Source organism: Brassica napus, chromosome A6 (genome assembly GCF_020379485.1).
Source record: "Brassica napus cultivar Da-Ae chromosome A6, Da-Ae, whole genome shotgun sequence".
Classification (NCBI taxonomy): Eukaryota; Viridiplantae; Streptophyta; class Magnoliopsida; order Brassicales; family Brassicaceae; genus Brassica; species Brassica napus.
In genome coordinates, this window is record NC_063439.1 from 5,877,541 (window position 1) to 5,887,784 (window position 10,244).

The window sequence follows — 10,244 nt, forward strand, 5'->3', positions numbered from 1 at the left end:
CATGATGTTATTTTTTATCAAATGGGTCTTATGACACATTATATAGATCAACATATGGGCTTACAAGATTCCACATTTACGTTTGGGTTGTTTCAAACCTGGGCGTTCGGCTTTCAGTTCGGATCCGGTTTGGTTATTTCAGTTTTTGTTTTTTTTTTTTATTCTGGAGATATAAGAACCGTTAGATTATTTATGAAATTTAGTTCGGTCTCGCTTTCATTATTTTGGTTTTCAGTTTAGTTCGGGTAACAATTATAAGAATCGGCTAATATTTGATAAACTTTTAGTTCTAATTCGGTTACGGTTCAGTTCCGGATATTTGGTTAATTTGGATAATTCGGATGAAAAGAACAAAATTTTTGGTTTTTCAGACCAAAAATTGGGCAATTCAGATAAATTTTAATAGTTTAATTGACAATTATTCAAGTGATTCAGTTCTTAAGAGTAATTTGAATAATTTTAAATATTTTAGATAAAAAAATATATTTGGTAATCTAGATTTTTCGGGTTGTTTGGTGTATAAATAATGTTTTCAGAATACTTGGTAATGCTAAAGTTAAATATAACTAATAAGTTTAGGAATATAAAATGTATTTCGGATATTTGGGTATCTATTCGGTTTGGTTTTGATTTTTCAATTCTAAAAATTTTAGAAACCGTTCGGTTAGTTGTGAATTTCGGTTTGATTTTGGATTTAAGTTTTTAGATACGGTTTTTGGTTCTCGGTTTATATACCGAGACCTATTTCAAAGTTTCGTTATGCTAAATGAAACTTTACATAATTCAGATCTTGTACTCGACAGTCGACACATAAAATAATGTTAGCGTGGACGTGGATAACGTATTAAATCATAGCTCGGCGTTTTCTTTCACTTTGCTTCGGAATTTAATCTAGAAGAAAACACTCGGCTCGAATTCTAACTTTTTCTTGCGTGTCCAAGCCAGCCTGACGTTTAGTCATTTTTTCACTATCTTTAAGATTAATCATTACGCAGTTCTTTATGTTCAAAAAGCGATCACCAGCCTTGTTTCTTTCCTCTTTTAATTCTTCCCCACCTCTCAGCTCACAAGAATAAACAATACACCTCTATTTTCCCGTCTCCGAGCTCTCTCTTTATACAGCTTATAGATAAATAACAGTATCTTACATAAAACAATTAAGATTACAATCTTAGAAAAAGGCAACAGAACGTAGGGCCAAAGTGAGGTAGATAGATGAGATTAGAATCAAACGTACGAAAGTTTACGAAAAGATTTAAACCCTTAGCTGTCTTCCCTATAGAAACTCCTTCATTTATATTCCAAACCCTTGTACGTAAGCAACTCATCCATTTGTTGACCAATATATTGCATGAATAGTCACACTAATTAAAAAGTGCTAGGAACAAATAATAATCTCAAAAGTCAAAACAGTATCAAAGCTGAATTAAGTTATATTTTATGTCAGTCAGTCATAGTAATTGTAGCGTTGTAGGTCAGTACTGGTCGAATCAGTTTTATGTACTTGTATGTATAGTTGTTGTTGTATAGTGAAAATGCAAAATAAATGTGTCATCTTTTCATTTTGTTCTCGTATAATTGGCTGATTTGTTGGTTACTTTCTTGAACCAAATTATGAACTAAAAATTTTAAAATATTATTATTTCCTTCAAGGAAAAATAAGCATCGTGTGACTGGTAAGATTGTTCATCTAAAACCACAGCTTTAACTGAGCTTTTATCCGGATTGTGGTCAAATCAATCGTACCGGAAATGAGACAATACTATATTCAGTGTAGTATGGACAGATCGTTAAAAACCATAGACCTCCACGTTCAAAGGAATTCAGTGTATGTAATAAGAGTTATTGAACCATAGTAAATAGAGTTATTGCTCCTCCTGAGCATCTGAAAGAGCTACTTTAATGTTTTTATCCATCACAAATTGAAGTAATTGTTGGTTCTTTTCCGTTCAGTATGTTTGAACTCTATTTGATACAAACGCTCGGGCAACCCTAACTCCTTCAGTATGTTATTGGGATTATGCAAAAGAACAATTGCAACACAACTACTTTACAATAATCTACCAACATGGTTTAGCGCATACACCATACAATTCCAAGTATATATTTGCAGGCACAATACAGTTCTTTGACTATACTACAAACATTCCACACATAGTATAGCCTGAGCTTTCAAAACCATCAAACCCACTCAAGCTTACACCTACATCTTCTAACTAACATCTGTTAACTGTGCATGCATACATCTATATGCATGACAACAAAATTATATATGCTAAAAATATCAGGAAAATACAACTTCACATTCACCAACAAACATGGTATACATCGATCTTGCAAAAGGGTGAGAAGTGAAGATGATGATTCATTTACTGTGTAAAGACAAAATCATGGTTCCCTTTTTACGCGCAAACAAGGGTCTTTTTGTCAAACATCACCATAATATATAACGTATCATAGCCACAAAGAAGTAATGGTTATAAACTTAATTTTCTTTGTGCTATGGACATGTCACCTAATTTCCCAACAATATTTAGTGTAGTTGTAACGAAATCGAGATTCCGCATGATGTTATTTTTTATCAAATGGGTCTTATGACACATTATATAGATCAACATATGGGCTTACAAGATTCCACATTTACGTTTGGGTTGTTTCAAACCTGGGCGTTCGGCTTTCAGTTCGGATCCGGTTTGGTTATTTCAGTTTTTGTTTTTTTTTTTTTAATTCTGGAGATATAAGAACCGTTAGATTATTTATGAAATTTAGTTCGGTCTCGCTTTCATTATTTTGGTTTTCAGTTTAGTTCGGGTAACAATTATAAGAATCGGCTAATATTTGATAAACTTTTAGTTCTAATTCGGTTACGGTTCAGTTCCGGATATTTGGTTAATTTGGATAATTCGGATGAAAAGAACAAAATTTTTGGTTTTTCAGACCAAAAATTGGGCAATTCAGATAAATTTTAATAGTTTAATTGACAATTATTCAAGTGATTCAGTTCTTAAGAGTAATTTGAATAATTTTAAATATTTTAGATAAAAAAATATATTTGGTAATCTAGATTTTTCGGGTTGTTTGGTGTATAAATAATGTTTTCAGAATACTTGGTAATGCTAAAGTTAAATATAACTAATAAGTTTAGGAATATAAAATGTATTTCGGATATTTGGGTATCTATTCGGTTTGGTTTTGATTTTTCAATTCTAAAAATTTTAGAAACCGTTCGGTTAGTTGTGAATTTCGGTTTGATTTTGGATTTAAGTTTTTAGATACGGTTTTTGGTTCTCGGTTTATATACCGAGACCTATTTCAAAGTTTCGTTATGCTAAATGAAACTTTACATAATTCAGATCTTGTACTCGACAGTCGACACATAAAATAATGTTAGCGTGGACGTGGATAACGTATTAAATCATAGCTCGGCGTTTTCTTTCACTTTGCTTCGGAATTTAATCTAGAAGAAAACACTCGGCTCGAATTCTAACTTTTTCTTGCGTGTCCAAGCCAGCCTGACGTTTAGTCATTTTTTCACTATCATATAGAAAAACGTTAGGAATGATTTGGTTGCTGATACTTGCCTTGCCTGATCACCCTGCTTGAAACTTGAATCCATCTTTAAGATTAATCATTACGCAGTTCTTTATGTTCAAAAAGCGATCACCAGCCTTGTTTCTTTCCTCTTTTAATTCTTCCCCACCTCTCAGCTCACAAGAATAAACAATACACCTCTATTTTCCCGTCTCCGAGCTCTCTCTTTATACAGCTTATAGATAAATAACAGTATCTTACATAAAACAATTAAGATTACAATCTTAGAAAAAGGCAACAGAACGTAGGGCCAAAGTGAGGTAGATAGATGAGATTAGAATCAAACGTACGAAAGTTTACGAAAAGATTTAAACCCTTAGCTGTCTTCCCTATAGAAACTCCTTCATTTATATTCCAAACCCTTGTACGTAAGCAACTCATCCATTTGTTGACCAATATATTGCATGAATAGTCACACTAATTAAAAAGTGCTAGGAACAAATAATAATCTCAAAAGTCAAAACAGTATCAAAGCTGAATTAAGTTATATTTTATGTCAGTCAGTCATAGTAATTGTAGCGTTGTAGGTCAGTACTGGTCGAATCAGTTTTATGTACTTGTATGTATAGTTGTTGTTGTATAGTGAAAATGCAAAATAAATGTGTCATCTTTTCATTTTGTTCTCGTATAATTGGCTGATTTGTTGGTTACTTTCTTGAACCAAATTATGAACTAAAAATTTTAAAATATTATTATTTCCTTCAAGGAAAAATAAGCATCGTGTGACTGGTAAGATTGTTCATCTAAAACCACAGCTTTAACTGAGCTTTTATCCGGATTGTGGTCAAATCAATCGTACCGGCCGGACCAACTTTAACAACGCCATTGGTTAGAGTGTCTTGGAATGTATATTAGATTATATATGTGGCATAAACACTTACGTGCGAATTTATGTTTCTATTTTTATATAGGTTTTTTTTGCTAAAATTCTAGTTTTATATAGTTTCGGATTGTTTTGACACCTCAATTATTATAGTATAAAGTACCCTCTAAGATATCATCCTTACCCGAGCAGGTACTACACAATCTAGCACATTCTCTTCTCTTCCATTCTCTCCCACCATTGATTGGAGTCATCATCTTCTTGACACAAGAAGTGGTCTGAGTCAAAACTAAAATCAGACAATGGACCACTCAGCAGATCGAACAACTTTTAAGCGTCACTCGTCGCTTTCTACACTTGTGGCTCATTTCTTTGGCATCTTAGCCGTTATTCTAATGCTCATATGGCTTCTTCATTACCGTGAAGGTATTGAGTATGGCTCCGACAATCCCCTTAAGGTTTTAAATGTAAGTTTCTGTTGTTAAATTTTGTGTACATGTATGTATGCATATATACTTAATCATGTTTTAACTGAGTTAACATATTTCTAATTAGTCTTTTTTGGGTTCGGAAATGGTTGATATATAGGTGCATCCATTTCTCATGTACTGTGGTTTTCTCTTCCTCGTGGGCCAAGGTAATTTTTTATCACTGCCTAAGAAACAACAAAAAGAAATATTGAAGGTATAATTATGGTTTATGGCGAATGCAATTTAATTTCGTATACGGATGGTTCGAGTATTTAATATTTTTTTGGTTTAGTGTAATCAATGGTATGATTCACGTTGCCAAAAAAGGGTTACATTCGTACTTATGCTGAGTTAATCATAAAATAACAATTGTGCAGCGATGATGATGTACAAAACGGCGTATGCCTCGCACCAAGTACAGAAAATGGTTCACGGTGGACTTCACTTAATAGGATTAGTTCTAGGTATTGTCGGAATCTGCGCCGCCTTTAGATTCCACGATAAATTAAACCTTAAAAACATGGTCTCTCTTCACTCCTGGATCGGTCTCACCACTTTCATCCTCCTCGGCCTCCAGGTTAGCTTAAATTCATAGAATATGGATCATAACGTTAACTAAACCATAAATTATTAAAAATTGTGGTAATCTTATAGTGGCTGCTCGGGGCGTTCACATTCCTTGCGCCACAATCTTCATCAGGGACAAGAACGAGGATGATGCCGTCGCACGTCTTAGGTGGTCGAGCTCTACTTTATATGGGTATTGTCGCAGCACTTACAGGACTCGCGCAGAGAGCCACGATGCTTGGTCAGAGCACAAACGCTGAGTCACGCCTCATTAACTTCACCGGTTTAGCTATTCTACTCTTTGGCGTTTCAGTCGACTTCTCCGTCGCTCTTGGCCGTTATAATTGATGGATTCCTCTATTAATTAGTCTACCGTTTAATAAATCTTTCTTTATTGTATCATTCAATGAATTATTGCTCGTTTGTGCTGGTGTGAAAATGTGGTTGGTGTGATATCTGATTGGGCCCTGAGAGTTGATTACTTGATATTTGATTCTTTTTACTTTTTGTATGTTTTTTGTTGATAACTTGATATTGTTTATCTTTGATGCTTACGAAAAAAGCTATTATTTGCATATTTTAACTATAGTGCTAATTTTCCACGTCATAAAGCAATTACAACGGTCCAGAAAATATTCAGCCACTATTATTCACTTGTCTATATTATACTCTCTATCGAAAGAATATTTTTTCTTTACAAACAAAATCAAAGTTCCACGAAACAAAAGAATACTTTTAAATCTCTTTACGCGGTAAGTTAACTCAAATTTTTTTTATATGATTTACTTTATACAAAATAAATGTATCATATGAAAATATAAACATAAAAATTATGTGTAATTATTATTAGTAAAATAACTGAAGTTTTAGATTTTAAAAAACCTTAGAAATAAAGAAGTTATCACTGATATTTTTACCACAAAAGACAACAAGAAACATTTGACAAAAAAAAAAAAGACAACAAGAAACAAAGAAATGGATAATTAAGAAAGCTCTGTTATTTCAGATTCATTCATACTAATTGTTGTCTTGTACTTTCCATTCTCTTCAACAATCCTGCAATCTCAGCCTCCATCCTCAGCTTCATGTTCCTGTAATCACAGTGAGAGTTCTCGAGCTTCTTCAACTCCTCGAGCTTATTCCTCCTCCTCTCCTCCGTCTCCTGCAGACACAGCCGCGCTAGCTTCTCTGTGTACTCCTCCTCCATCTTCTCAGTCTTCATTTCTATCATCCTCCTGAAACTCTCTGCCTCTATCCTCGCCTCATCAGCTTTCTTCTGAAACATTCTTGTCTCAGCCTCCTTGATTCTCACCATGCTCTCTAAACTATCGAAACTGTTCATCATTGCATCGGTCAACGCAAAGCTCTTCTTAATTTGATCCTTGGATGTTGAAGGCGTCACAGATGCTTCATCTTTTCTGTAGCTTGTCTCTGTTACAACTGTTTGCTCCTTAGGTTCCGGAAACTCTGATACCGACTCCGCATCTGCGAGAATTAGTGACAAGAGAAAGAAAAAAAAGAGTCAAACTTTGGGCCATAGAAGTTTTAGGCTAACATAGCTTTTGTAACCGTGATCTTTTGGTAATATAAAGTTTATCAAAAAAAAAAAATAAGTGACAAGAAAAAGAAAGAAAAAGTCAAACTTTAACCTATAGAATCCATAAGCCTTGAGGTTGCTAATCTCTGAACTGAACCAGTGTTCTAACCGGTCTATGCATGACACAGTTCTATAACTTTTATAGAATGACCTTTTATAAATCCGTAGGCCTTACAAAAATCGGTCTAGACGTACGCCTAAGCAATAATCTCTTTTAAAATGCCTAATTGCCGTCTAACAAATTTTTTTTAGCACTGATCTGAACCATGATGAGTGGAAACTTACAGTTGAAAAACTGAATGATGAAGTTAGATGCATCAGCAGGAGAAATCTGTTTACTCTCTAGCTTCTTGACCATTTCATTAGCTTTGAGATGCAATGTTTTGCCTTTAGCATCATCACTCCCTCTGAAAACCTTTCCAACGCAATCAAGCTCCTTGACCAGAGTCTCAGGTCCCCAATTCTTAGCGCAACACACGAACACATCCTTAACGAAACCAAACATCTCCGACTTGTGAGCGCACCCAATGCAATGGAACAGCATCTCCGTCTTATTACCCCGAGGACTTTTCAAGCTAAGTCCCGGTTTGATAAGATTCTTCTGAATCCCACACGCAGCGTGACACCAATGAGAACAAACATCACATCCCACCCAACTACAAGTATTGCTAGCCGAATCAAACTTCAAACAGACAGGACACATACACGAGCTACAAAAGCCTTTGTTGTTGGAACAGATCTTGCACTCACAGTCATCAACAGGCAACAAAGACTTGCAGTTCACGTTCCTACATCTCAGGAACATAAAGATCTCCACCAGCTCGTTCATAGGGATACGGATTTTACCAGAGAGGAAGTACTTAAGCCCTGTTCTCACGGCGACCAAGATGTCTAACTGATCCTTGACGCATTTGGACAAGGTCTCTTTGCAAAGATCGGATCTTTTGTCTATCTGGCTCTGAAGACTCGTCAGCCTCTCCTTCTTCTCAGGCGAATCGATCAGGTTCCTTAAATACTCTTTAGCTGACTCGAGTGTCTCATCAGCCATCCCTTGAATAATCAACGCTGCCGAGGAGATAGACTTCGAAACGATGTCGTATAGGACCCTCTCAGATCTGACGTCATCGCTTTCTTCTAACTTCTTCCTCGAGTCGCCGGAGAGAGTCACCTCCATCCCCGGGCGAGCCGGTAGCTCGGAAGGGAAGAAGGAGTAGTCGGAGGAGGAGGACGGTTTGGCGGCGGAGATTGGGGTTCTGGCGAGCGCGACGCCGCCGTCGCCGACGGGTCTGAACCGGCTGTGAACGGATCCGTTGGTTCCTTCGCCGGCGCACCAGATGCGGTCGTCTTTCTCGACGGAGCAGTCGAAGTCGGCGGAGCAGCTGAGGTTGTGGGAGAAAGGGTGGGAGTAGGAGTAAGACATCGACGGCGCCGTCGTCGCCGTGAAGTCGTTGGAAAACGACGTCGTTGTTCTTTCGCTGTTTACCCTCGGTCTTTTGACGGCGTTTGAGGCCGTTAGCGAGAGAGAGACGTCGGGTAAAGCTAGAGAGAGGTTTAAAGTCTCGATCTTGTTTTTATTCTTCTCTTCTTCTTCGTCCGCTTCTTGTTTGACCTCGTCGTGAGCCTTTCGCTTGGAAGGATTCGGATTGGGTTCTCTGAGGTTGAAGAAGTCTCTCTCGATCCATTTCTCATCCTCCTCGTTGTCGTGGTGGTGGGTCGGATTCTCGGAGAAGGTTACGACCTCTTTGCCCTTTTGACTTTCGGCGATTCTCTCGGAGAGGTCGCGGTTCTCGCAGAGGTAGCTGAGAGTGAGCTCGTTTCCGGATCTGGGCGATGATCTCGAGGAGAACGCGTCGACGTTGTTGCTGGATCGGGCGCCTTTCTGAAACTGGTTGGTTCTGTCGTCTTGGTTGTCGGTGTTGAGATGAGCGAATCGAGGCTTTGAGGTTTTGGTTCGTGAGCACTCTCCGTCTCCGGCGAGATCTTTCTCTCCGTTCATCGTGATGGAGAGAGAATGAAGAGAGAGAAAGAGAGGATGAACAGAGGCGAAGAGAGAGAGAGAGAGTGTGTGAGTTTTACGATGATGCGGAGAGAGAGAGAGGGTAAAAAGGTGGGAAAAGTTCGGTCGTCTCTCTCAATGGCAAGAAGCTGAAATAATGTGAGAGTCTCGAGGGTGTTATTGTCATTAGCGTTTAGCAACTTCAAGCATAATAAAGTTAACGGCTGTTTTAATTTAATTTTGGTTCGAAGTGTTTCACACGGGTCACGAGACGCGGTTTTTTTGTCATGTCTTGTGGGTTTTCCTCCCTTCGATAATTTCCATCTACTCAATCATAGTTTACACAGAGCTTTTGGTGGTTATGTTTTAGCTACTACGATCAAGTACATTCGTTGATTTTATTTGTTCTTTTTGACAGTTTCCATGTTTTAGTCTGTTTGACCAGAGATTATAATGATTTTTGACAAATACTAAAATATACATTTAAAATATAACGCCGTTTATTTATATCTAAGACCTACGAAAAAAAAACGGAAAAAAATTGATTGAATTAAACATGTGTTCCACTTCCATCCAAGGCTGTAAAGAAAACTAAGTTTACAGAAAACAATTAATAATCATTTCCACTACACAAATAAATGGGATCGAGAAAAGGTGAATACGAGTATCGACGGACGTAGGAATAAAGTAAGAGCTTGAATGGCTTAGCTGATTAATAGATTTTTAACTGTATTATCGGTAAAACAAACTTGTAATCTAATACTATGAGGTGTATGCCTCAAGAATATAATGGGACAGTGGACCTGGCCCGAAATATATAAATTTGATTAAAAAGTCAACACGTTATGTATTATTGATGCCCACTTGTCATATTCTTATTTTATTGGATATGTATTGCATGACTAGATATAAATATAATCACTATAGATACGTACACAAAACTCAATTTATGGTCATGGGGTTTTAACTTTTTATTACTTGATTCAGTAAATGTAACTGAGCTCAAGCTAAGATTCTGCCCTTTTAGATAAATGCAATAACTTGTGGAAGCACCGTAGCCTAGTGGTTATGGTTTAAAGGCTTCTACACCCAGGTCTGGGGTTCAAATCCCAGACTATGCAATTTCTTGCAGATTGCACAGGAAATCCAGGTTTCAATTCCCGGAGCGAGCGATTTATTCAACAATTATGCGATTACGGA

The 10,244-nt window shown here is 36.9% G+C and overlaps 2 protein-coding genes across 2 annotated transcripts; one reads left to right on the forward strand and one right to left on the reverse strand.

Annotated features, from left to right (window-relative positions):
* The first annotated feature begins 4,579 nt into the window (after positions 1-4,579).
* LOC106351301 (probable transmembrane ascorbate ferrireductase 3) lies at positions 4,580-6,028 on the forward strand. Its single transcript, XM_013791116.3, has 4 exons — positions 4,580-4,881; positions 5,003-5,051; positions 5,262-5,461; positions 5,539-6,028. The coding sequence occupies exons 1-4, from the start codon at positions 4,717-4,719 to the stop codon at positions 5,797-5,799; spliced, it is 675 nt and encodes a 224-aa protein (XP_013646570.2). The 5' UTR covers positions 4,580-4,716; the 3' UTR covers positions 5,800-6,028.
* Positions 6,029-6,275: 247 nt separating this feature from the next.
* On the reverse strand, positions 6,276-9,225 carry LOC106346608 (protein OBERON 3). Its single transcript, XM_013785980.3, has 2 exons — positions 7,334-9,225; positions 6,276-6,936 (listed from the first exon to the last, which is right to left on the reverse strand). The coding sequence occupies exons 1-2, from the start codon at positions 9,042-9,044 to the stop codon at positions 6,464-6,466; spliced, it is 2,184 nt and encodes a 727-aa protein (XP_013641434.2). The 5' UTR covers positions 9,045-9,225; the 3' UTR covers positions 6,276-6,463.
* Between the last annotated feature and the right edge of the window lie 1,019 nt (positions 9,226-10,244).

Coding starts and splice junctions, on each gene's coding strand:
- LOC106351301 (XM_013791116.3), top strand. CDS start 4,717: ATGGACCACTCAGCAGATCGAACAACTTTTAAGCGTCACTCGTCGCTT. Junction 4,882..5,002: donor ATCCCCTTAAGGTTTTAAAT/GTAAGTTTCTGT, acceptor GTTGATATATAG/GTGCATCCATTTCTCATGTA. Junction 5,462..5,538: donor TCATCCTCCTCGGCCTCCAG/GTTAGCTTAAAT, acceptor GTAATCTTATAG/TGGCTGCTCGGGGCGTTCAC.
- LOC106346608 (XM_013785980.3), bottom strand. CDS start 9,044: ATGAACGGAGAGAAAGATCTCGCCGGAGACGGAGAGTGCTCACGAACC. Junction 6,937..7,333: donor CATCATTCAGTTTTTCAACT/GTAAGTTTCCAC, acceptor TAATTCTCGCAG/ATGCGGAGTCGGTATCAGAG.